This window comes from Takifugu flavidus, chromosome 17 (assembly GCF_003711565.1).
Source record: "Takifugu flavidus isolate HTHZ2018 chromosome 17, ASM371156v2, whole genome shotgun sequence".
Taxonomy (NCBI): Eukaryota; Metazoa; Chordata; class Actinopteri; order Tetraodontiformes; family Tetraodontidae; genus Takifugu; species Takifugu flavidus.
In genome coordinates, this window is record NC_079536.1 from 6,230,297 (window position 1) to 6,257,886 (window position 27,590).

At 43.7% G+C, this 27,590-nt stretch overlaps 1 protein-coding gene across 2 annotated transcripts; it reads right to left on the bottom strand.

The window, feature by feature from the left end:
• Positions 1–493: 493 nt before the first annotated feature.
• Positions 494–26,737, bottom strand: arfgef1 (ADP-ribosylation factor guanine nucleotide-exchange factor 1 (brefeldin A-inhibited)). 2 transcript variants are annotated; one of them, XM_057013765.1, is made up of 40 exons: positions 26,411–26,737; positions 18,198–18,228; positions 16,422–16,578; positions 16,140–16,286; positions 15,842–16,021; positions 15,484–15,537; positions 13,627–14,014; positions 13,259–13,363; positions 12,373–12,626; positions 12,147–12,280; positions 10,887–11,121; positions 10,137–10,236; positions 9,887–10,026; positions 9,694–9,802; positions 8,400–8,601; positions 8,209–8,320; positions 7,907–8,112; positions 7,718–7,802; positions 7,455–7,620; positions 7,179–7,330; positions 6,976–7,104; positions 6,747–6,905; positions 6,441–6,585; positions 6,260–6,350; positions 6,100–6,140; positions 5,851–6,020; positions 5,576–5,727; positions 4,815–4,987; positions 4,486–4,646; positions 4,213–4,343; positions 4,000–4,129; positions 3,763–3,898; positions 3,535–3,673; positions 3,367–3,433; positions 3,102–3,261; positions 2,883–3,022; positions 2,631–2,802; positions 2,405–2,543; positions 1,820–1,937; positions 494–1,724 (listed from the first exon to the last, which is right to left on the bottom strand). In XM_057013765.1, exons 1-40 carry the CDS (start codon positions 26,532–26,534, stop codon positions 1,515–1,517), a joined length of 5,844 nt encoding a protein of 1,947 aa, XP_056869745.1. In that variant the 5' UTR covers positions 26,535–26,737; the 3' UTR covers positions 494–1,514. The 2 variants fall into 2 exon arrangements, with proteins under 2 accessions (XP_056869745.1, XP_056869746.1); XM_057013766.1 differs by lacking the exon at positions 15,484–15,537.
• Between the last annotated feature and the right edge of the window lie 853 nt (positions 26,738–27,590).

The following is a 27,590-nucleotide window of genomic DNA, read 5'->3' on the forward strand; positions in this document are numbered from 1 at the left end:
TAAATGACGCTCAAATGACAGTATACTACCCAACTATTAACGTTTGTTTTTAAAATCATTCCAAACTAATATGTAGCGTGAAGTGGTCATCGCTTTATAAATATAAGGTATTTCACATTATGTAAAACCCCTTTGAAGGAAAATATGGTTTAATCCAGGAAGTACATCCTCAACCTTAAAGTAAATACTTCCATCTAGCGGCGCTGTTAAGTAACGTAGGTCTGCAATATCGACTGCCGTATTTGAATCGACAAATTACCCCCCAAAATAAAAAAATAAAAATAAAAGCGTGATCATGGTCTTCTAAATATGATTATATGAAGCCCCAACAGCTTTTTCAAGATATGAACATCAAAGCTTCAAAAACAAGCCCTACGGTGACCCCTATTGGTCAGCTAGAGCTATAACAGCCACAAATTTCCAAACAACGCACACGTCTAGTTGATTCTTGGATGCAAAAAAAGAATTACAAGAAAAAAAATAAAAAACAGCATTTCAAATCAACCAAGTCCAAAAACTTTATTGACCTAGAACCTGATTAGAATGCCAGATGATGTACTTGTACAGAAAGTTGTACATATTTTGTTTGCAACATAGAAAACTTTACATTGCTGTATCATATACATTTCATTTTCTACATCCATGAGGAATGCATCCCATTCATACTTAAAGCACACCTAACATTGTCCTTTTTTCTATACATATAACCTCCCCAAAACCAAAGAGAGAAAAAAAACATTAAATATATTATTTAACTTTTGATTTTGTACACGTGAGTGAAAACTAAAGTCAAACATTAAAACAGACGAGTGAATCAAAAGCAGCTTACATCAGGTTGCTCTGATATCTTCCAGTTTTATAACCCCAGCTGTCATCAATCTCTGATAAGAACATATAAATTGGAATAATTTAAGCCTTCAATTTTCGTCTTCTTCCCCAGTTGCGAATCACACCGATCAATGGGAGATGTAGTCAAATAAATTACCACTAAAGTAAAATCTACAGTGCATTTAAAAAAAGAGATCAAGTGCAGCAGAAAATAAACAAAAATAATTGAAATCTAGTGTTAAGATTATATTACACAGCCGCAGATCTGTACAACTAGTTTCATCCAAGAGGCTTTTGACATTAATGTTAGCCATCTGCAGCGCAGACAGAAAGGATTAATATCAACACGTGTCAAATGTCACAGTTCTTTGTCACCAAACGTCTCCTTGTGTGTTGAAACCAGCCATTTAGTTTCTGAATATACAGTGAGAAGCACATATTTTTAATATATTCTTTCTGAGCAGACTGTCAGTTGTTTATCAGCAGGTTTATCCAGAGGATGCATCGCTACACCTTGTACAAGACATTTCTGTGGTTACGAGTGTGAAGGGTGCGGGTGGGCGGTAGCAGGTCCACTCATAATCAGCCGGTCAAAGTCAGCAGTTCGTCTTAAACCGCCTGTGGAGTTCTGAAATGAGGCGAGGTCAGAAGGCGCTGTCAGAGTTAGGTGGGTGGACTGTCCGTCATCACTGCGCCTCCTCCCCCAGCTCTGCATTGGACTCCTGCTGAACGCCGGCCGGTTGAAGGTCCTGTTCGGCCTCTGGCAGCTGTGCGATGTTAAACACTTGGCCGATGCGCAGGTAGAACTTTCGCAGGACGGCCCGCAGCTCGGGGATAAGGTCGAACTGCATGATCTCACACAGCAGAGGGTAGTATCTGGAAGCATGGGCCTTAAACTGAGGGTGGGGGAGGAAAAAAAAGCAGACAAAGCAGAAGTACTTTAGCAGTTAGCCTCATTTACTTCCTGGTAAGGCCCAGAATTCAACCTTACCCTCTCGTCACTGATCTTCAGCACTTTGGTGAGGAAGAGCAGCAGCAGGTTGGTCCAGGCCTCCCTGTGGCTTTCTGAGGTCAGAGCTAAGAAGTACGCTACAGCCTCACTGCACACACTACAGAAGACACACACACCTTTTAGAAGCAGGCATTTACAGAAAACTGAAGAAAACTACATTGTAACAACACCAAAAAGACTGAGGCGTTTTAAAAGAATCAATTTGTTCTAAGTGAAGGATGATGATTACACTTCAAGGGAAAAATGATCTCCAGCATAAACCCAGTTTTGAAGCAAATAGCTGGGCTGAATGGATTAAGTGAGTGTTTTTCTTTGTAGAGGACATCATTACTGAGATAAATTTACACCAAAACCACAAAAACAAATCAGTGTCAACAGAATTCTCTGCTGCTAATGTGGCGGCCGTTGCCAAAAGCATCTCTGTGCATTTAGGTCATTTCCTGTGGGCGAGTGGCGGTTAGAGGGGGACAGGAATGTAACTGTAATGATGACTGTCTGAGCTGCCCTGATTTAGACACATGAAGCATTAGCGTGAGAGTGGATGCTGTTGTGTTTGTGGCATACTTGAGCAGTCGTCTCTGGACCTCCTCCCAGGCATCCTGGCGGCTCTCGTCCGTGTACATACGGAAGAGGATGCGCAGGCCACATGCCAGGCTGCTGGTTTCCTGCTTCAACAGGTTGGGCTTAGACTTCCCTTTGAAACCTTTAGACACGCAAACAAATATTCATTTATCATACATGCAGTAAAGTCCCAACTGCATGAGAACTATACAGTTAAATGAGATTCTACCTGCTTTCCACAGCAATGTCCTCTGTTCGTTGTTGGAGTTAAAGGCCTTGGCAAAGCGGTGCGACTCCAGCAGGCAGTCCAAAAGCTTGAAAAGTTGCTGAGAGGTCAGGTACCGGTACATACCCTGGTCCTGGGTCTCTGCTGGAAGATCTGCTGGATTTGACGCATCTCGCTTGAAAGGCAAAACAGCCAGTTTAATTTTAAATTTATTTTAAAAAAAATCTTTTTTTGATCTTAGATTCTCATTTGTACCTGAGCAGCAGCAAAGTTTTCAGCATCCTCTTTTTTACTGGTGGCAGGAAAAAACACGATGTTGTCGATGGTCTGGATCAGCTCCAGCTGCACCACACATTTGATCAGCAACGCTGCAAACAGGCGCTGCTCCTGGACCTCTGTGGAACACACAAGCGGATATCCATGAGAACACACATATCCAGGAGGGCCGGCATGTGTGCGGAGTCACGTTCTTACTCGTCGGGGTCCTGCTCCTGGAGTTGTCCTCACCAATTCCTGAGGCTGAGATGAACTGACTCTGCCGATGGTTCTCTGTGGTAAACCTGTCAGCACTGCTGATAGACTGTTGGTCATCGGACCGGCTCTGTATATCCAGTGACTTCTGGGAAATGGAGTCCTGAGGGCAACACAGATAAGTCTTTATACATACACCCAGAAACATATATGAATGGGAAGAAGGCAAATAAGTTAAAAGGTACAAGACTTGCACACATTTCCTCACCAGCTGTTTGTCTGACAGAGTGGTCATGTGTTCTCCGTCGGCCCCTATTGGTCTCCATGTTAGCAGCCTGAAAAAGATGCACCACCTTAACCTTACAAAACAATTTACAAAAAAAATGCCTGTTTTGCTAAATCCAAGAGGCTAAATTGTGTATTTATGAAGGCTTACGCGTGTGGTATGGTGGTTTTAAAGATGTCCAGCATGCAGTTACACGTCTTGTCCCATGTCTCTAGTAAAAATTTCTCTCCATTCAGGATGACGACATTCTCCAGACAGTTGGTGCCTGAACGGGCAAGCTGCTCGTTGTCTGTCAACATAGGGAAGGAGTGAATTTTAAAAATCCCGAAGCGGTTTTGAGGCGTGGTTTAGATGAGTGAAGCGCTGCTGCACACCCACCTTGCTGCACACACCAGTAGAGCTGAGCCAAGATGTCATCCAGCAGGACATCGTTGAGGGCCTCGAAGTACTGGGTGAAGACGTCGCAGATGGCGTAAAGTGCATGGTTGCAGGTGGTGGTCATCCACTCGGCTTTCTGAGGATGCCAGGCAATCGTGGTGAGACCAGGATCATGCGCAGAGATCGTGTTGATCACACAAAACCATTCAGACAACGGTGAATTGGACGGCTGCGTACCTCAGTCTGTTGCTCTGGGAGCTTCATATTGTCAAAGATCCTGAAGACAATTCTAAACAGATCCTGCCACCAGTGTTTCTCAAAGGTGTGCCCATAGGTCTTCATCACTTCGAACATCACTGTCAATCCCCTGGAAATATTGACACACATGCACACGTTGGAAACTTTCCTTTAATAACTTCTACAAAAGAAGTTTCAGCTATGGGCTCCTACCTGGTCCTGACATCCAGCTTACACCTGTTGATGATGCAGGACAGCTCAAACAGAATTGGGAACCACCCCCGCACCCACACTCGGTCCTCTGTGGCTACATTCATGTCATCACTGGTGTAATCTTTGAAGGCCTACAGTAGGAATAAGAGACAAGTTTAATTTCTTGCTCCAAAGCTAATATAAATAAACACTGAATGACCACCGTGCTACTTGGATGATGTAATGTTCCTATGCTTTATGATGTCAATTATGGTGCCAAGCCCTAATGCTGACCTGAGGTCTGTCTGAAACGTATTTGGCGCAGTGTCGGATGAGGCGGATCGCTTCCATACTGGTATCTGGGAAGGAAGCGTTGCAGGCGAACTCGGACAAACACTTAACAGCATCCTGGAAGGAGTCGATGGTGGCCGCAAAGTGCTTTTCAAATACATTCGCTGTGGGGGCAGAGAGAGAGAGAGAGAGAGCGCAAACAACAGCAAAGATGGTAAGAAAGGGCAAGATTAAAAACGGATGACCACGAGATTAACATAATCAGGTTTTAAAAATTCATTAGCGGTTTTGGCATTAATAAATGCTTTCCAGGGCGCCTGAGTGGGACTCACTGACGATATGGCCGGTGGTCTGGAAGGCCAGTTCTACGATGCTTTCATCCTGGTCTGAAGCAGCCAGATGGAAGACGGAGAAGATGTTTTTCCAGCCTGAGCGGATGTTCGCAGCTTGGGAGTTTACCATCTGGGCTATACATCGAACCACCATATCTCTGATCGTGGGTGACCTGATAGAGCAAAAGACACGAGCGCTGTTTTGCACAAACTGTTTCCAGAGTAAAGAGCTTCCTTAATTGCTCAGCACTTATGAATGAGAGAAAAAACATCTTTGCACACAGGAGGCACGATGAGTGAACCTAATGGACACTGTGCTGCAGGGTTTCCATGGCTGCCTGCCATGGCTCAGTCTGCTCGATCCGTGGGTGGATTTATTCTTGCACTGCTCCTCTTTCACATGAATGAAAAGGTTGCTGCCTTTTGATGTGTGGCACACAAACACTCATAACAGAAAAGAATTACAGCTCTTCATACATGGTCAGAATCCATTCAGGGCTGAATCGAACCAAGAAAACAGATAAGTTGGCTTTTACATGGATTCACTGGCACACTAATGCAAACAGACTAAAATGGGTCAGTTAAGATGTTTGCTTGACAAACAATATGCACACCCACAGCTATAGGGAAAACAGAGGGTAGGAAAGGATAGCAGAAGGTAGGGAGGGAGCAAGACCCGACAGTCTTAAGAAAGAGCCCAGAAATAGAAGTCAAATTGCTTTTTGTCACACCATGCAATTAAAAATGATACTTTTCCTCACCTATTCTTCTTCATGATATGCTCAAAAGGCCTCAGAAAATCTTTCTGGAATCTAAAGTTGGCTAGCTCCCCCTTTTCCAAGAACTTCATGGACAGCTGCCTGAGAGAATCCACGGCAAATATCGCCACATCTTCGTTGGAGTTACAGCCAACCTGCACAGAGGTAGATCTTATTTAATCCTGGCCATCCAGGAGTAAAGTTAAAGACCCCACCCTTTTTTACTCTAAGACTGTAGTTTGTTTTATATTTCTGTTTTCATCGCTCTCCTTGCCCACCTTGTTGAAGTGGTCCCCAATAACCTCCCAGATCCTGGACCACTGCAGTCTGATGCGGCCCATGTTGTAGTAGGAGATCTCCACTATTTTTTGTAGGCTGAACATGCGTGGGTGTGTGGGCGAGGCCAGCTCATCCATGGACACGGCACACAGCCAGCGCACGAAATCAACTGTCAGGACAGGAGAGAAGATTATAAAAATTGGAAAAACTTCCTGTGCTTGAAGTAAGAAGTTAGAATCAGGACTCACCTATGGCGTTACCATCTAGTCTGGTGGAACCAGTGAATATCCTACAGCAGAAACAAATTAAAAAAGGCACTACATCAGAAGATTTTACACAAAATAACTCACAACAGCGCACACCAGTTAAATGATGTTATCCTTGTTTCAAAATTCTGTTTTGCAGTACCTGTCCACAGCCACCACTACGCTCTGGGAACTGGTCTCTCCAATGGATTCCTGAATGCTGGCAATCTGCTTTCGGTCCACAGTTCCCCCGACTGTAAACAAACCAGACACGGTTAGAAATAATAAATGAAGAATGATAACAATTTGCTAAATATACTTGCTTTTGAAAATTGGTTACCGACCTAATCCCAGGTACTCATCGTTGTTCTGCTCCTTCGTGCTTGTAATAAAACCTTCTTTTCCCCGAACGGTCCCTGAGATATAGCGGGCCTTCACCCCTGTGCCGATCAGCTGAGCCAGCTCCAGCTGACTGATACACTTCATGATCTGACAATTTAAAATGAAGAAAATGTATATGTAAAACACAAACTGCACATAGCTCTATTTTCACATGTCTACTGTCATTTTAAGTTATAACCTTTAATCAAATAACAAGATTGGGAAAAAAAAAAGATTTGCAGGATTAAATGCAATATGTGACAGAACACCTCATGCCAGGAGTTGCCCAAGTAGTTGCCATCAGTGTGGGCCACAGTGATGAGGGTCTTGATGGTATCGATGTTCTTCTGCTTCATTTCTGTGATGCCGGAGCTAGCTGTCAGCAGGGTGAACCTCGCCAACGCCTGTACGTACGCGTCCCTCTCCAGCTGGAGACAGAAAGAGGGTGCAGTGTTTCAGTGTGACGCGCTATGAAGATGAGCGTTTATTCAGCAGTACCTGGATGGAGAAGATGCACGCTATCCTGATAGCGCAGCGGATGCCCTCCAGGCACAGTGATGCCACCTCAGTGTCATCGCAGTCCTGAAGGCCAACGCTGAAAGCAGCAAGGAACGGTGTCCACGCCAACTGAGGAACAACATCAGGATTAAATATTACCTTTGAAACTGTGAGAAACTTGCCCATGTATGTCTCCTTGTTACCTTAAACATAGGCCTGACGTGCTCTAGGTGTGTAGCGCTGGTGAACGGAGCCTGAACGTGGCTGACCGCCTCCATTAGGGCTTTGGCCGTCTTGGCCATCTGCTCCATCTCTAAGTTGTAGAGCAGACGTCTCTGCTTCTCACTGGCAACACCTGAGCATCAGGCAGCCACCAAAACATACTCAACATAGAACTAGTTTTAAATTCTGAAACAAACTTACTGTGATGAGGAAATAAAGAGTTTAAGGTAATCAACCTCTCAAGCAATGAGACTCACTCTGCTTATTGGATTTCATGGTAAGCTCTTTAGTCTCCTTCATGGCGATCTTTTTCCCCGCAATCTCATCATAGATGGCTGAGAGGTATTCCTCTGGTAGGTCTTTGCTGTCGTTGATGCCGCGGTTCATCTTGATGTATTGCTCTTTCGTCATCTTGTTCTTCACCTTTGCAAACAAAAAGCATGTAGGTCAACGTTTGCCTATGCAACTCCTGTGATTGATGCTGCCCTCATATCTGAGGTTGTTCTTTAGGCCTGCTTACCTGCGGACTGTGAAGGTCTGTTGTCAACATAATGATTGAGTAGGCAAGGACGTATGCTGTGTCAGCACTGGCAAAGAGGGTTTGCCTGGAAAATTGCACCAGAAAACAGAGATAGTTTGTTAAAATCGAACCTTAATGTAAGCCAGGCGTGCAAAACAGCATTTTCAACGGACTGACACGTAAACGCACCCCTGATTGCATTCAAGATATCTTGCTGCAAACTTCTCCATGAGGCGGTCGATCTTTTGCGCCTCTCCGGGGAGCCGGAAACCCTCCAAGAACATTCGCAGCGCAGACACAAAGTCTTTGCCCTGAAAGTCCATTTGATCCACGTAGGCGTACATCACCTCTTTATTGAAACGGTCATTATCTCCCAGGAATTCGCCCACTTGAGTCTAATACATTGAAACACAAAAATAAAATGGCTCAATTTGCCCCTTGTCAACATATTTGGATAACTTTGATTTAACTAAAGCTTGAATCCTCATTACCGAATCAAGCCGTTCTTCCTGGTGTAAAAACTGAGCAAGATCCTCGGGAGTTGTACCCAGCATTCCTTGCTCCTGTAGGTACTGGATTCCCCGCTTTGGTTTTTTGTTGAACCTGTTTGCGATCCAGAGACACAGACTGAATACTACTGTCACAGTTTGAAAAAGTTTAAATGTTAAGTGTGTGAGCGTACAGGTCGATGCCTTGCTCAATGATCTCTTTCTGCTGCTTGAGGACCTCAAACTGTTCTGGGTTGTCAGTGCCTGACATCTGGGTGCTGTAGCTGCCGATGCCAGACGACGCCGTGGAGTCCAGCGAGTTAATGCTCCCATAGCGATTGATGGTTTCTGGCGCCTTGGTGTCTGAATTCTCCTGTTCTGATGGTTTCTCCTGGCCTGAAGGGTAAAATATATATTAAATAACAAACTAATGCTTAAAAAAACTAGCATATTAAGGGAGGGATGGTGTTAAGTCACGTGCTTACTTTCCAAAAAATAAAAAATAAATCACACTTATTGGGTATAAAGAAGGACAGTGGATATTAAAAAGCTGTTCACCTCAAAAGCAGCAGGTGGGTAAAGAAGGAGCAAAAGGACAGAACAAACAGTTTGTAAATCTAGATCTGCTGCCAGAGCTGCAGGAGCAGGTCCCCTCCCTCGCCCTGCTCCGATTACCAGTCGGAAACTCTTTAAAACATTCACGACGGTACAATGGTAACGGGAGATTGTGCTTCATTCTTAGCCAGAGAAAGGTAGAGTTGTGTAGAGAGAGGAGGGCAAAATGAACTGATCGTGGAGTCGTTTGTTAGGCTGTAGGGTTATACTGACTCATAAGAATCTCTAATATTAACACAGGATTAACACAATGATGCAAATCTAGCACAAACTCATCTAAAGCTAATGCCACAACAGGCGTCAATCAAAATTCCATTAGAACATCACATTCTAGCAAACACGGAACTGCATGACTGTTACCTGCTCTTGCTTTCAAGACAAAAGAAAGGAAAAAGAGGAAAACAAGAGCAATCCATAGTTTAAAGAGTGCAGATGACAACTATTTTGCATTCAGTGGGAAGAATTCAACAATCAAATGAGAAATTCTGACCCCTGAGATGCTTCAGATTACTCAGGAGACAGAGGGGATTTGCAAACAGGATAAGCTTGGCATTTTACAGAAAGGCCTTTCGCTACAGCTCGGTGTCAGCTACTGCTTCGCTTCAGACTATTCTGTGTTTCTGTCTCTGTGGACATTCACTGAAGACTCATCTGGCAGCCTGAGCTGACAAATATTGACAAGCAGTCCTATAAACAACTTAGACCAACCTGGTGGAAGGGAGCCTGAACATTCATCACAGTTAACCGGACAGATTAGAAATGACTGAATATTCAGTCACTGTGTAGAAGTTAAAGGACATTTCTGTTCTTAATATTATTCCAAGTTTTTATAGACGGCATCTAATCTTGATAAATAACCCATAAATGACTTACCGAGGCTGGTCTGAGAGTTAGGGTTGACATATTGGTCTTTACTCCACTCTACCATGCATTTTAGGATGGACACGAGACATTCAAGGCCTTTCTTTCTCAGGGTCAGTTCCTAAGAACCCAACACAACACCATAAATACTCACATCCAAATGCAGAACAACACACTGTACATGCAGCCGGAAAGTCTAATTTACCTGCAGGGGCGTTGTTCCGAGCTCATGGCCGGCTCGACCCTGCGCGATCTTTGAGAGGTCATTGACCAAGCGCTCGAATATGTTGGCGGCGTTCAAATCACAGTCGTAGTTGACGTAGATGTCCACCACACTCTGGGCATCTGAGGAGTGGTGGAAGAGACGGAGCATAAGTTGTGCATGATTGTACCCAAACAAAAAGAAATAGTCACTATTATGTTACACTGTACAGCTGATTTAAATGAACACAAACCTGCGCATATTCTAGTGAGGGTTTGGATGACCATCCATTTGTGCTCATAAGAGCTTGTGGACGTCTCAAGTATGTACAGGAAAATCTCCTTGAAAAATACCTGCACAAAAAATTCACCTGACAGTGAAAAACAACAGCCTGGCAGACTCAGAGAAACAAAAGGCAGCAAAATATAAATAAATCAGGTTCCTGAAAGACCTCATCAGGAGCCATGTGAGCAAACTTCAGAAGAGACACAGCATGAGGTCACACCACTGAAACTGCACCAGCTCGAAAATGATAGCGTACTGAATGCTGCAGAATGTAGGAGGCAGTGAAGGCCCGGATTAGAAAGGGGGCAGAATAGTGGTACAGAATTCCAGGAGGAAGAAAACCTTCTTCCATCTATTGTTTGTGTTAGCTGGCTGTGGCGCTCAGGAATGAGTCAATATCAGAATGTTCCGCATCACTCCAGGGCAAGAGGAACTGCAGGGCAATCATTAGTACGCCTTTTTAACCTTAGCTTCTTTTCCCCTCCAGGACTGTGAATAATGCATATTTCACCCAAAAGAAAGTTCACATTATTTGAAATTAGCTGCAGCGCTAACACGGTTTGAATTGCGGTCTCGCGCCAGAACGCTACAATGTCACAGTGGCGATAAACAGCGATGCCTTCATTTTTTGAGATGTTCGGTGATGTTTGAGCTAAGAAACAGAAAAAATGTCGATGTGTTACTGAATCTACTGGTGTGTGTGGCAAATTGGCTTTACCTCAATTTGCATCTTGAGGTGGGTCTTGAAGTGGGAGAGGAGAGTGAGGAAGATGGAGAGAGAGAGCTCAAAGACCTCAGGCACAGAGGAGACTCCGTTTTTGGACAGGGCCACACACAGGTACTGTTTGATGGCGTTGATGAACATTTCATTCGTTTTGAAAATGGGCCCGGCGTTCTGCAGGATGGACAACAGCAGCTGGAGGGACAGGACCTTTGATCGCAGCTCGTGGGACCTGAGGCAGAGGGAGAAGCAGCAGAGCTCAGACGCTAAACAAAAACTGTTTAGAACTGTTTTTAAAGATGAAGCTGCAGACCCTGATAATTAGAGCCGCTAATATTTGGTTAAATGTGCCTACTGCAACTTCTATCAGGGGTTATGGATAAAACTAAAAACACAGGCTGGGATTTTATAAATGAAACTGGCCAAGTATAAATATTTATATTTATCTCATAAATAAAAAATGTCTCTCTCAAACCAACCACTGGCAGCCAAAGGAGCAGCAGGGTGCAGGGAGCCAACATCCAAGGATACAAATGATCAGCCATCAAAGAAAGGCTATAAGGCAAATAAATAGCAGCTCCTCTGTTCGCCTGAACTATATTACTGCTGGAGCCCAACAGGAAGAAGACATTTTGGCCATTTTGATAGACTACTTCTTAGAAATGCCGTATATCCCTGCTGATCATGCAAATTAAGATTCATGTGGCACACCAAATAAATCTAGGTTTCCCCTGTAATTGCCCCAAATTTCTTACTTGGCACAATATTCCCATGGTAAACTAATTATAGAACAATAAAAATACAAGCAAAACTGGTGATTAATATATGTGTGTGTAGTAAATCGTATTATAATTGGTTGTGTGATCTATACAGCACCTACACAAAAATGTTGCTAAAAAAAAAAAAAGGCCAGAGCTTTTTGACATGAAACTGACGACAAATTGAGAAGCCTGAATTGAGTTATTCACAGAAACCAGACACAGGAAATCCTGTTCCAATTGAACTCCAATTGTGATGAACCAATCAGAAACCTCCATTTCAAACCACGACATGATCAGTAGAAACAGGCTATTCTTCTAGTTTACAAGGAGCTTTGAAAATATGAAACAGATCTTTGAGAGATTCTGTGACACCGCTACCACTTCAGAAAACAGCTGAGCGATGTGAATATGGCTGAAATGATGTTATTATAATCCATGATTCGTGACCCAATGGAGCATTAAGTGGTCAGGAAACAGCCTTTCTACAGGCTCTTACTTAGGATCCGGTGGTCCATCTGACAGTGGCTTCATTGACAGCTTGCAGAGGGAGCGAAAGACGAGGAAGGCATCTTTCTGAAGGATGTGGGAGAACTTTGCACCTGGTGGCTGACCTGGAGCTACTCCCGATTCCTGCGCATCAACAATAGACAGAAACTAAAGTGTAAGGATTCAATCAATTGGCTCAATCAGGGGATTAATAATTAGAACGCTCCATCCTTCACCTGAGTGTCATTAGATGAAACAGACAGTCTGTCGTCAGGTAGTGATGGAGTGAAAGTGGCTGAAATGGGAGTTCCGGGGATTCCATTGGCATGGACATGTTCGCCGTCGCTACCCAGAGCGCCCTCATCCTCGATGCAGTTCTGCATTCCCTCCGTCGTGGCTTCAGCTGGCTCTGCTTCTGCTTCTGCAGGCTCGCCTTCGCCGCTTGAATCCTTGCTGTCTTTGCAAAGGTTTGTGGGGTCCAAGCAGTGCCCTGCGTCAAAGATGGAGCCAGTCGGAGATGAAAATCATTTACATTTTACAGTAGGTGTGAATTTTATTTTATTTTTTGCTTTACATCTCATGCTCACAGATCCTTTTTTGCACACAGTGGTGTTCCAACATCTAATGGAACGTTAGGTCATGACCTGACCTTAAGATGTTTTAGAGCTTCCCATTATTTGTGCTCAACAAAAGGCTGGATCGTCAGGCGTACAGACTACACTCGTCTTCCTGGGGACCTTTTGTACCCAGAGAAACTCATCATCGAGTAAATACAAGATATCAGTATGGAATTACACATGCAGCCCATTTTATAATTGAACTGCAGTCTAGTCAATTACTATATGAATGGGTGATGTTTGCATTTGGTCAGGACATGCACATGAAAGCCCATTCTGCAGAAATGTTAAAGCCAAATAATGGCTAAGCAAAGTAAAAGAAGGTTGTAAGAGCCAAACTTATGTTCCAACCACTGATAACTGAGCCGCTAATGCCCTAGGAGACACACTTGAAATGGGTTGCACAAGTTATCCATTTTTTGAAGTCTTTTTCAATACAGCTGCATGACTATTAAAAAATGAAGATGGAGAAATTTCTCAATCTAACCAACAAAATGAAACTCACCTCCTGCAACGGTGTTGACCACATCCTGCAAAATACTCTGAACAATTTCCTGGGCTTTCTCCTCATAGTTTGGGGTGTTCTCATCCTCATCGGTTTCCCGGGCAGCTAATGTTACACAGGGAACAATCACACTCTGTGCTTTGGCTGCCTGGGCACTAGATCTCTTCAAAAACAGCCTACCAGACTGCAGAGACGTGCTGTACAAACAACTTGCTCAATACGTGTTCTAGCAAGAATGTGGGTGGGTTTGTTTGTAAGAAAACATTAGCTTGTATTGTTGTTTCTGTGGTATTAATAATATATGATTGCTACCCATGAGTAGTTGGTTTAAGCTGTTATCTAAACACATTACAGTAAATCAGTCTTACTGTGTGCTGCTGCTGCTGCTGCTGCTGCTGCGGTGGCTTGATCTGCTTCGGTCTGCTCATTTTCAGGCACACAGTATTGAGAACCATTCTCTGGATCGGGGTTCTCATAAACGGGCCGTTGTTCTTGCTGCTCCACCTGCCCTCCCCGGTCCTCCCGGTCTGCAGATGCTGACCTGTTGCTGCTGCCGTCGCCCTCCCGGGTGGGTGTCGGTGGAGTGGGTGGAATGTTGATGCTGGGGGTTGATGGAGTGATGGACCCATTTGCTTCCTGGGAGACCCCCTTGGTTGGAGGGTTGATGTGGAGCGTGGGGGACTCGGTCACGGTGTGCTGGGTGACTGGGGAATGCTGCCGGTGACGGTCTCTCTCCAGCTGCTTTGCTTCCTGGAGCTGTGTGTATGTGTGTGTGTGTGTGTGTGAGAAAGAGAGAGAGAGAGATTTGGGGGGGATAACACGTACAAACATAAAAAATAAAATGAATCAATAAGACAGAAGGAAAAATAAAAAATGAGAATTACATTGAAAACACAGGGAATAAATCGAACAAATAGAAAGTACAAATCAGGTCCATTAAAACAAGAACTAGTCTAATTTCTGAGTGCTCAAGGACCCAAGAACAGAACCACAGATGTGTATGCAGAGCGCATACAACGAATCTTCTGGCAGAGGTAGTGATATTAAGTTCCAAAGTGGGTAAATACTACCCTGCCAACTCTGTTATCTTCAGAACACGTGCAAAGACACATGAGTCATTTAAATTTTAGTACACATCAATAGAAGTTCCAAAAAAACCAAAGAATTTACAGGCAGTGGAAATTCTTTCAGCCAAACTTAATTAACAGCTCACGGTGCATTTTCAAGCTAAGTGCGATTGTAAATCTGACTTGCAAACGCGTAAATCAACAAAAAGAGACTTGGGTGGCTGGGAAAAGCACACTAGGTAAAGAGAGCCATGAGTTACAGATGGAAATATGGGAACATTTACAAAACAGATGTAGACTGTTCTAGCTACTCCTGGCTAACCTGAGCTGGTGACATTGATGTAAAATGTATGGAAAATCAGCTTCATCTCCTTTTCCAGGCAGCTGTTTGACTAATTAAATCAGCCTGCTGATGCTGTCACATCTAAATGTAAGCAAACTAAATTCAATGATGTGGCATTCTGAATGAAACAATTAGTATTGAATATGAATGGCGATAACGAGGCTAAATGAGGCACCTCAGCTGAAGGGGACGGGAGAGCCGGCACAAACAAACTAAGCTCATTACTTAAATGCCACCTCGGTTGGATAGTAGAGCCAAACAACCTGCGAGCGCGCGTGCGTGTGTTGTCAGACCCCGCTGAGGCGCAGTCAGGAGGATCCTTCTACACACAAATAAAGAAAGTGGATCTCCTTGTGCAGTAACACAAGGCGAGGCATTGACAAGACAACAATAGGTTTCTGCATTAGTCTGCCTTGTGTCTGTGACTGGTTTCCACCCTTTTGTCTTCAGGAGGCCTGACAGTCGCTCACTGGACTATAATTAGCACACTAGGCCACTGAAGGAACAAATCATAACAAAAAGCTGTTAGGAGGGAGTCAGGCTGATCAGTGCTAAAACGTTTATTCTGGCAGGTGCGAGTGTCAAAAGAAATGTAAAGTGGCACAAAAAGGGAAAAGAAAATCAGTCAACGTAAGCCAAGGCAAGCACATGGTTGGGAAAGTCACGGCATACCTGGTCCAGTGCAGTGTAGGAACGAAAAAAGGAGTATTGATGGTTGCGTGATGAAGATAAAGCTTAATGCACAATCACGGATGCACAGAGAAGAAGTTTGAGAGTTCTGATCAGGCAAATCACAGCAGGCCTGCACGTTTTACCTGGCGGTCACGCTTTCGGGAGGCCAGAGACCAAGATAGCTTGTGATTTGTAAGCTATGTGTCCAAAGGAAGGTAGGGAGGCAGGTGAGGAGGGGAAAAATTGTCATTCAAAAGGAAAAAAAAAAATGACATTATAGCAAGCTTTAACATGTAAATGTACCTCTGGACACAAGGCAAACAGCACATTTCAATCTAAGAACATGTGGTTTGAGAAAATCATCAGGCAGAACGTTTTCCTGTGGAACACTTTTGGCATATTTGCACTGCATCCTCCAGAGAATTTAAAAATGCCCACCCTCTGTCACACTAGCGCAGCTTCAGCTGACACAGGTGAATGTTTCCAGATGGTCGTACGTACCGCCTGGTTCTCCATGCGTGCGAAGATGACGTTTAGCATCTGTGTGAGCGTGGCCTTGGCGGTGGTCTGGTTAATGAGGTTCTTGCTGGCCAGGTAGATGTTGTAACACGTGCGGACGGCCTGCAGGACGGTGCCCTCGTGGATTTCTATGTGCTGGGAGGTGACTGCTGTGAGCAAAGCCTGGCAGACAGTAAACACAGAGAGGAAGGGAGGAAGAAATATGGGTTTGACAAACTGACAAACAGGTGCGCAGATGGTTAGGGATGCTTTACATTTAAGAGTATTCAGATAAACACACTTTTATAATCTGTAGCTGAACGCCCTCATCAGTCTGTGGCCCCTGAAAACAGGCGCAGATGGTCTCGATGATCCTGTCAATGAGCTTCTTGCCCGGGGCTGTGCTGTCTGGGGCGCTGCCTGTCAGGTGGCCATACGCTATCAGCTTCTACAAATGCACAGACAAATGAAGACTTATGTTGGAGAGTAATATTTGAGATATATCATAAATTAAATGAGAGAGACAAAATCTGAATAGGTTGAGGTATGTAGGCTATGCGCTCCAGCTAGTCCTTTGACTGACCTGTAAACAGTCTAGCGAGGTGATGACGATGCGGGGACATTTGGATTGACATGCCAGCTCAAAGGGCAAGAAGTACTTGTCGGCTTCGATAAAGTTTGTCTTTGATTTGATTGGCGGTAGGGTACTGGAGCTTGATTTACCGTCTCCGCTGGGTGGGCTGGGGAAAAACAAATGGAAAATTATGTGGGATGAACACAGTCATCGCACTGTCCAGTCCTCAAAAGAGGCAACGTTCCCAAATCAGCCTGGCACACACGCACTCTCCTCGACGTCCAGGCATGTCTAACAGGGCATGAAAAAATGAGCACAGCACGTCTCGCTCTACAACCACAGTTGTACTTATTTTGCTTTTTAATATCTTAAGAAAATAATTCAAAAATAAATGAAGAGGCGGTTGAAGCATGGCTGTTTCAACTGCTTCACTTATAAACGCCACGCCCAAAATGTACTTAAAGAATAGGTAAAGCTGCACAAAAAGAGAGGACAGTGATAGTAAGAGAGAGAGAGAGAGACAGGGAAGGCGAGGAGCTGATGGTTTATGTCTTGGCAATAAAAAAGGATGACTTCAGCTATGTTCAGAGCAACATCCTCACAGGACAGCGAAACAGGCATCCAGGCACACAGAGGACGATTGGAAAGATGAAGTATTGCGTAATAGGAGGGAATAAACTGTTGGACAAGAACCAAAGCATTACAAACAAGGAGATCCTTAAAAAAAAGGCGGCCAGCTGCTGAGTTGATGTAGAAAAAACACACATAAAAGAAGCATTTCACACCCCGGATTAAAGATGAACGGACGAAATAAAACATATGCGACTAGAAAACCTTGCAGACAATTAGTTCAAAGGGGAGTTGTGATTCAGCAAACAGCATCCACTCCACTGACTCATCATGGTTAGCTGCAGCCTTCATTTCTCTCAGCTGTGTTGCTGTATGTGTTTCAAGGCGCCCTTCTCCTCTGGCTTATTTCTGGACTCCCTACTTAATGTCAGCTGGCCTCCTCCTTATAATCAGCCCCATGTCAGGCTAGCAGGCACATAAAGCATAATACAGCCATTAATTTTCAGTCTGGCAGCAGCGGCTGTGTGAAGAACTCCCTGGTGTTATAGCAGGGGGCTTTATTTAAAAGGGAGCCTCTGGTGATCACAGGGGGTCATTCTTTGTTTCACGCCCCCGTCCGAGGCGACCTGACAAGCAAGTGGACCTGATCTGCTTTAATAGGTGTAAATCAAGCACCCACACCCCTACATTAACCTGCATAAAACATGACCATGTGACAGCTGATACCTTGGCTGCTCCTTGACCACGGTGCTGGAGTCGCTTATTCGGGGGAGGAACTTCACCTCTTTACACCCTCCAGCTGGATTTAATCAATTTGTTCAAAGATCAAATAATGCTAATGAGATGGATCTATAAATAGCAGTGCTTGCATGTGCTGGGTGTGGCCAGACATCCCTGTTTGAGCTACAAGTCTTAAAGGGAAACTGAGTGGAGATGCTGGGTAAAAAACGGGAACAAAAATGCATGGCAGTCCTTGGAATGACTTGGCAGCATATACACAAGCAACCCCCCCACTCACTCACTCACACACACGGTTCTAAACCCACTCACTCACTCACACACACGGTTCTAATCCTCTTTATTAGTCTGAATACAGGAGAAAAGGCTTGCAGCGTGCCAAGGATTTCACAGCGGCTGAACTGGCGGAAAAGGGGCAGAAACCACTGAAAACAACACAGATGCATTGTTGTGTTACATAATTTAATGAAAACGTACCTTAATTTTTTAGATTCCTCTTTGATCTCCTCTAAAAAAGAAGAGAAGAAACGTGTTAGGTAAGGATCAGGGAAGTACAGGTCCTGTTCCTAAATGTTAGTGATGAAGGGATCCTTTTTATGAATTCCAATGAAGGAAAAAGAAAAAAACACGGGAATGTCCGTAGATCTGTTTTCAATGGTTGAGTTTCGTGACTGCTTCAGTCTGCGGACACCCACAATACATAAAACTGCTCGTGTCTGACATTTTTTTATGCACTTTATAGCACTCGGTGCTTCAACTGCACGCCACCGCATCCTTATGGCAAACGGCTGGTTGGCGTCTCACCCAGCCCACTTCTCTGCGCCGTATCCATGAAGAAAGTCAACAGTTGTGTTTTTACCACAGATCTCCAGGCATTAAAGCAACTGTATGAAGTCGCTGCTGAGCGCTGAAGAGCAGAGCAAAAGAGACACACAGAGGGAGGGATGACAGGGAGACGGAAATAGAGCTAAAACGAAAGAATGAAAGACAGACTGGCACTGCACATTAAAGGACGCCGTCGGTAATAAAGCTTTTTAAAACACAACCGGCACAGTCGCTCCAAGAGCTGCATTAGTGACGGTTCAGGAAACAAAATGCATCTTGGGTCTAATTATTTTACTGCATCATTCCTTTCAAAGGAGCCCACCTAATGAGAATAACACTTTAGATAATTAAATGAGTGTTAAGGCTAAAGTTTGGATTGTCTTCACATGAGGGACAAGTATTTATCAAAGACATCATGTCTGATTTTGAGCTGTCATATGGATTTTGAAACTGTCACCTAATTAGCTCGGCGTGTTAGCGGCAACCTGACGAGGCGCCATCATCACAGGATTTGCAAAAGTGAAACCGTGGCAACAACGTGCGGCGTTGGCAATGAGGCAGATCCAGGCACGAGACACGAGAGCTGGATACTCCTGGGAACGGCCAGACGCGGGATGCAAATGAAAGATGTGGAATCACAACTAGCAGCTGGGTTTCACCACACAGGAGGGTGTGGAGATCAACATCCTGAACAACAATTACTGTCATTCTGAAGCAAAACCAAGCAAAATATATCAAATTATTTGTTATACTGCAACCAGGAAAATGAATAAATTGTGCAAGCATGCAAAGGATGCATTTCCTTAACCTAAGATGTTTCAGATGTTTCTTTTAAACACAAAAGAAGCCTTTAAAGAGACACAGCAAAGACACAGCTCCATATTTCCACAAGGTCTAACATTTACAAAATGTAAAGCTGAAAGTTGAAAAACAGGTCCCCCACAATTAATTATTTAACTTTAAATGTGTCTTTTATTCACATATTAACACTAATTAATATAAAACTCTCTGGGATGGGAAAAGAACTGCCATATTGCTTGTTGCTCTTGAAACCACAGACAGAAATACTGTTTTAAAAGTGAGAAAAACAGTGACATACTTAACAAATTCCTCACTGAGCACATACATTAACCTGAGATTGACCCACCCTGCCGTCCTCTGAGCTATAGCCCTCAACAGACTCTACTATATAGCCTCTGCTACGTCTATAATGTACGAAAGTAGCCCTGAGTCTCTTCATTTCAGCCATTTCCACTTTATTACTCTTCCAGTGACCAGGATGTCACATTTGGAGTGATTGTCAGGCCTACATTCATTTCATTTGTACCATTAATACAGAAGGGTCAGATATACATTGATAGATTTCAACTGTATTCAGTCACTGGTCAAATACTGGAAGTTCTTTTCTGAGGACACCGACCCAACCTTGACCAAAGTGGGTCCTTTTCTTAGACTGTAGAGAACATCCCATAAACCCTGAGGCGGCCATCTCTAATGCTAACCTTAACCTGAGAGGAGAGTCAGCTAAAAGATGGCTAATCATTTCTCCACTTGCCTCTGGGGTGAATGCGGAGTGGCCATTTTATGGCTGTCCAAAAGTGGAAGGGTGCATGAGTGACCTGGTCCTCAAAGGAGCACAAAGGGACAAATGCATGATGGTGGGCAGCTGCAGGGACATACTGTCCCCACGGCTTCTTCTGTTATACGATACTGACTTCTTTAATCATCTGCACTCTTTCAGCCCTTCTGTTGGGGTAATAAAAACTGACGACTTTAGCTCTGCAACCCCACTTTTAAACACAAAGTTGCCAAGCCACAGAAACAGATCCACAAATATTTAATGCTTAAAATTTCCATGTTTGTGACACAACGCGGCATAAAAACAAGACGACACATCCTGTGAAAACCACGAGACGATGGGGACGACGGAAACGCCACAAAACAATCACGGGTGACCTCTGACACTGAAATGGCCCAAAGCTTGAGGGTAGCAGGGTGTGCAGGAAAAAACACAGGCGTGCACGCCGAGGTGTGAATACTGTGTCCTCGAATGCCTACCAGGAAGCTTCCGTGCTTGTATATGAGAGGAAGCAGCTTTATGTGACAGTGTGTGACTAAGAAGACAGGATAACCTGTACATCACTGTCAGCACGCAGAACTTGACAGCGAGCGCTAGCTTTCAGCGCTTTATGCCGCCTGCGTTTCAAAGGGGCCGTTCAATCGCACGTACAATGAGCAGTGAACGCTGATAGCAGCATGGATATGATGCAAATGTACAGCTGCAGTAGATAACGCCGGTGAATCAGCAGGGGAGGGGTTCAGGGAGCTCCAGCGAAAGGTTAGGATTTTGGACGAGATTCGATTTCAAATCAGGGGAAAACCTCTACTATGGATAAACACCACGCCATCTTAATCAAACGCACAAGATATCTACAACAATGGGGGAGGTTCGGATAGGGCATCTTCTGAAAAAGCAGGTTGATGGGCCGCTTTCATGCCGAATCACATCAGAATCCAACCTCTTCTGGCGGCTGTGTGAATAAACAACCTGCTCCCCAGCTCTCCCTGCTCGCTGAGCCGGTAACGCGGATCTCCTTCTTGAGAGACACGCCCTGCTTCAGTGGCGTGACACAGCACTCCTGAGCCGGCAGCGAGTGGCGTCCTGCTAGGACTGTTTGCCAGAGCGAGGAGTGCTGGAATCACAGGTCCGGCTCTGGGTGGGGGGGTGGGGGGGTTGGGTGCATGTCAGGGAAATGAGACTACACAGAAAGGGGCTGTGTTGGGAAAACTTTGATAATAAAATGAATTGCTTGGCATATAAAATAAAAACTGTACTTGTAATGCTAAATACTTGTGTCATTTTCACCATCAATACAAAAACAAACATAAGTCAACAATAAGTGGTTTTTTTTTTTTGCTGGAATTAGCTAAATAGAGCTGGAATTTTCACAAAAAAAGGAAAAGGAGCTTTTATTTATTTATTTATTTTTACAATCCAGCGTTACTCTGCTTGCAGTGCTCGCTGATGCACGCTGCCAGGTTGGACAAACAAAAAATAGCCAGCTATTATAAACTGAATGACTCACTGTCCTTCGCTTGCAAGACTGAGTGTAATAAATGTGTTACGTGCTTTATCGCTAAAACCACCGTTACCTATATTAATCTACTAGACGGTCTATATCTCATCTATGCATTATCATCATGGAGGTGAAGCCCGTTAATAGTTTTGCTGACTAAACCTGCTGGATGATGACTAATTCAATAAGCGGCCATCGTTGCCAGCAGGACGCACACACAGAAGCAAATAAAAAACATACAAGGCGCATATAAATAGTAACATTTCTCATGGGAACTAATTTCATCAATTAAAACAAAGCGTGCTGGTCCAAATCCAGGAGGGATGCAGATAAACAGGCAGGCCACTGGAGAGGCTCTGCTGTACATCAACAGTGACAACAAGAAAACAGCTGGAGTGATGGCGGTGTCAGCCCTGGAGTGAGAGGAGAGGGGCAAGGACAAAGCCAAGGCTGGTTTCAGAACAGCATCTGTTACATAAACTAGTTTGAGAACAGCTATGTGCTTTATAAAAGAAAAAAAACCTCATGTATGACATTGTATCTTGGATGCAGGTGACTCCCTGCTCTGTGGGTGAGTCCTTCCACTGAAATCTACTAATATGACACAAAGGAGAGGTGATAGGTCATAATGAAAAGACAGTAGAAAATATATCAAAGGAGAAAGACAAAGGTTTGGGACTCAGATAGGTGGCGTAGACCTAAACCATTTAACACTGATCCTATTATGTGGGTGTATCTCTGGTGTATTCATTAGAACAAATAACCTATTTTGAGACCCATTTGTAACAATACCCACAGGGATATCAATGCAGATTTAAGTGCACCTTTGTGCCGCTAATCTGACGACAAATCTCAGAAGGTATCCAGCGCCGCCTTCCAACAAATACAGATAAACCCGGCACAGCTGCAACCACCACAGAGAGCCTGAGAAAAATCAGGCCCCTGACATTTCTGTTGTCCAGGCTGAAAGGAAAGGTTGCACGGCCGTAATTACATTTGCAAACGGAGGGAGGAAACACTGTCCAAGGTCGCCCAGGCTACCAAATCGTGTGTGCCGTCCAGTGCATGCACGTGCGTGTAGATCTATGCACATGCATGAAGTTTTGTCACAAGTATTGCCAAGTTCTGGTCAATCCTAGCTAACAATTTCTGTTCAAACATGATAACACAAGTACAAATAAACTGAAATTCCCAGTGCCAGAACAAACACAGAGCTCCAAATGTGGCCCATTCAGATGAATTACTAAGAAATATGTACAGTCAAAAGTGGCTGGCAATGCTCGAACCACAGATGGTAGCGATGGCTAACACCGACTGTCCTTGGCTGGCTGGGTTACAGCTAACTTGCTCCTTTTCCCCACATACAGTGGCAGAAGTATATAAATTGTTTTTACAGAAAAATGGATCTCAGTTTCAGACAGATAACATGAATAAATAAAAGACAATGAGAGAGAAGGGAAGAGAGAAGGGGCTGTTTCTTTGGGTCTGTCTCATTTGCTTTAAGGATAATTAATCTCCCCTTTACCACATTGTAACTCTTTGATCCAGTTTGGGCAGATTTTGTCACATTAGGTCAAAAAGAGTTAAGTAAAATAAGCAATGTCTGAGTAGAAGAGAGTCATTTGGTGTAAAGGATGTGTACAGCACGAAACAAACATGACAAACATGTACCAAAGGTTACTCTTCCCTTATTTACAGGTTCTTGTCAGCAACAACGGCTGCAAGCTTTATCAGCAGCTTCTCTGATTTCCCCCAGCTGCAATGACATTAACTTCTGGGTTAATGTTTCCATCAGAGCCTCATATTAAGGAGCTGATAGATTAAGGACGAGGCTTTTTCAGTAAACTGTGCAACCATTGCAAGCCAAGTCATATTTTGGAAGGTTAAACAATGTGACTCAACAAGGCTCCTGCTCTTTGTCGTAGCACTAATTTGTGAGCTCTGAATGAAAGGTAATAATACAGGAAACAACCTTGAGGATAATTAAAAATCTCCTTGGTTCTTGTGTTGTATCCTCTAAGGTTTTTTCTTTTAGGATTAATATATTTCTAGTTTGCTGTCAAAACTGTGGAATTACAGATTCTCTTTATTAAAGTCTGCTTCAAACTGTCTATATTTTTCACCCTTATCTGTGTATTGAATCTGTGTGCCTACATGTGAGCGTGCATCTCCTCTCCAAAGCCTCTCAGTGTTGGTTTTTAACCTTCATGCCATCACGAAAATGGCCCAGGCACTCAGATTTTCAATATCTCTGAGCAAGTACACTGGGATCCAGCCGACACCGCGCTAACTCAAAACAATTTCCTGGCATAATATTCTCATCACGCTGCCTTAGTCATGGAAAAATGGATACTGGCACTTCCCTCTAAGTGAAGCAAACTGCAGCAGCAGAATACAGGTCTCACTTTAAGATTATTTTAATCTTGCGTAAATGTTATACCACATATAACCCATGAGTTTATGATGTTTTTATGTAGAGGTTCCGTGTTGTAAGTAGTGCGAAGATAATAATTTTTTGTTTAGATGATAGCTGCTAAATTATAACGAAGAAATCAAGTTCTTATTAAAGTCAGCCTGTTCCAGGCCAATGCAGAAACACAGCAAAGCAGCATTCTAGCAACGAGGGTTTGGTGAGACATAACATTAACTCTGGAAATAAAAAATGACTTTATATCTTCCTGTACAGTCCAAACAACATGGATGCACCTGCAATGAGATTCCATGTGTGAAGTGACCTCTACAGCTGACCCACAGATCAGGCGCCCTGTGGGGAACAATAATGAGCAATATGCTCAGCAGGAATCATTCCTTTAAGAGACTGCTGGTCTGGGACCACTACTGTTAGTGTTCAAACCTTATATACAGCAAAAATCCAAAGCCGATCCTTAAACTTGATAATGAAGAAGGCAGCAATAAGTCTGAGCTGGTATGAAAAAGAACAAAAAAAGACATTTTACCTCCTGCAATGCATGGAACAAGAAAAATACAATGCCCATTTCTGTCAAAGCAGTGAACTTTCAGTGACGGACTCTGGCACAGGAACTGTCTCTGAGATGTCTCAGAGCCTCATGAGCCGGGGGGATTATGTAAGTCACTCGCTATACTGGGTCACCAAGCTGTTTTTGATACAAAGATGGAGCTGCTACTGTAAACTTGGATCCTGATATTTAGACGTGCATACTTATTACAATGATGTTAGTTTGAATCCGTAACGTTCTGAGTTTTCTTATAACATACAAAAGAACAAAGTAGTTCTATTTGTTGGCATCAAAATAATCCTGTGCCAGGAAGGAAAGAAAAATAGGATTCTTAGGTGAAAATTAAGTGAAAACTTAAGGTTGCTACCTACCACCTTCTGCCGCCACTTTCAGTGTTGCCACAGAGAGCCCACTCAAATGACTTTATTAAAAAGAACTACATAAGCTAGGTACTAAAATAAACTGGAACAATAAGTCTAAAAATATATGAATGCTTATGTACATGGAAGCAGGTTACAGAAATGGATTTGACAAGCATATCTTTACTCCTCATTACAGGTATAAAACTCAGTGACCAATGGCTCAAGGAAACAATTGTTTGGACAGGTAACCTGGCACTGCTGCACAACATGGTGTCACGGTTTATATGGTAGTATCATATTACTACCCTAGTAAGACAATAGTCGTCTTTGTCCAGGACAGTAAACCGAGTCTTTTTAAAGTGTCTGTGAGATTCGCTATGGTGCTATGTACATTATAATTTATTTGCCCTTAAAATTTAAGCTAAAACAATATGTTTATTAGCTCTAGACAAGTGCGAGAACAAAATGTTGAAAATACACCTGCTATGAAGTGGCCAATAAAGACTCAAGAAGTAGGCTGGAACCGGATGCTGAGCAAAAGAATAAAAGCAAAACTAAATTGCCAGTCACAGGCGCAATTGATTTGAAGAAAAACCAGGATTACAATAACCCAGCAATAAAAAATAAAATATTATTATGCATTATATGCAAGTCTGCACTTCACGAAATTATCCATTTAATCTTAAATACTCGTCCGTCGGAATTTTATTTTGAAACCGGAAGTTGTTTCTTGGCTCTGACAACTTCACCCCGACCTAGCATTAAGGTGAACTTGACCGCTGTCACCTTTTTTCACACTCCTTTTTTGCCACGTAGTTTTACACATGACCGCGAAACAGTGGGGTCAATTAGATCACGTTGTCAATAATTACGCTGGCTGACTAATAAAAGTTGTAATAAAAATGAATTCGTCGTCCAGCCCTGCCTCCATTGAACGGGCACGGCTACGTCCGTTGTGTACCAGGAAGAGACACAAGCATCTCACCTTTAAGGGGCTAGAGCGCTAGAAAGTACCCCTCTGGACGTATACAATTTAAGATCAACGATTGTATACCGTGTAGCTGGGCCCCAGATGGATTTTAAAGGAGTGTGTTGGCGTAAAGAACTTTGTTTTTCGTAGAGCAAGGGCCTATTCTAGCCTCGCCACTAGTTTCGCAGCATCGGCGGAGCATTGCAAACACCCACCCCTCCTGCACCATTTCCGTGTTAAATACGGAATCATTTCCAAGGAGTCCGTGCCACGTCGAATAAAAAACGCGTGTTTTACCAAATTACACTGCCAAACAAGACGACAGCACCATTAGCCACAGTCAAAGGGGGGAAACAAGGCGCTGTAGCGCTAAACGCTGCGCCACCGTTGCAGAATGACCGGTTAGTTAGTGAAACAGGGTGCATGACGTGTCTACATCAATGAGTGCGAGACAAGCTAAAATAGGACACTAACTTACCGAGTGCCACCTCGCAGGCTTTGCGCAGCTGCGAATGATGAGCCTTTTTGACCTCCTTGTCGGCCAAGATCTTTTCCAAAGCTCGCGTAAGAAACATGTTTTTCGTCTTTTTGCCCTCAAACATGTCGCACCGGAATTGGAAGCGAGATGTCCCTGGTCCCGAGGGGGGAGCTGCAGCCGCCTCGAATCGAGGTGTATTCCTTTACCAACGTAAGCCGCAGAGACTCTAACAGACAAACATAAATAAACACAGAAGGTGGGGTAAATCCCTCAGACTTCCATTAATGACCTGCCTCCTGCGCCATGTTGGACAGAGGAAGCGACGTCACGTACGTTTGAGAACGGTCGCGAGGAGAGAGAGCCGAGAGCGAGAGACCTGCAAACCCAAAGAGAGAGAGAGAGCTGAGAGCGAGAGACATACAAACACAGAGAGAGAGAGCTGAGAGCGAGAGACATACAAACAGAGAGAGAGAGATGAGAGCGAGAGACATAGACAGAGCGAGCCGAGAGCGAGTTACACACAGACATACTCACACACACACACACACACACACACACACACACACACACACACGCAGAGTTATCATGAGCGTATAATCTTTTCCCCGCACATGAATAAGCTTTCTTTGGATTACTGAATGCATATACTGCCATTACCTCTATGTACTCTCAGTGGCATCAGGATGTGCATGACAAGTATTCTTCCTTTTTGTTCCATTCACAAAATTAGAATATATGCAAACGTTGAATTTACATATGTATGACGCGACTGGAGAAATACTGTGGATCATTTTCTTAAAAAAAACAATTTATCAGCTAAAGAATATATGCATAAATATTCCAAAAACAATTCCAAAATAACGTGGGGGGGGGGGGGGTAATGTTAAATAAGCTTTCATCAGAAACTGGTAGCTAAAATCTTAACAATTGCCAGCAAATATATTTAGTGGTGAACCTTTAGAACAACAACAAAAAAGTCCAAACAGATATTCTCATGTTCATCACTGCTATGACTAACATTCAGCAGAACCCACCAGAAAATACCACCCAAAAAATCTGGCTGTGTGACACAGCCTTCTTTGGCAGTTGCCTGTTCTGGAGTTCACTTTTGCTTGTAGGTGTCTTATGTGTCATTTCCACCATTTCTAAATCCAAAAATATGAGCTGAGGTACAGATATG

Bases quoted from the DNA above. Each gene is read 5' to 3' on its own strand.
- arfgef1 (XM_057013765.1), bottom strand. From the start codon at position 26,534: ATGTTTGAGGGCAAAAAGACGAAAAACATGTTTCTTACGCGAGCTTTG. The intron at 11,122-12,146 runs GTAAGAGCCTGT...CCTCTGCCTCAG, and splicing joins GATGGACCACCGGATCCTAA to GTCCCACGAGCTGCGATCAA. The intron at 7,331-7,454 runs GTGAGTCTCATT...CCTGATGCTCAG, and splicing joins CATGAAATCCAATAAGCAGA to GTGTTGCCAGTGAGAAGCAG.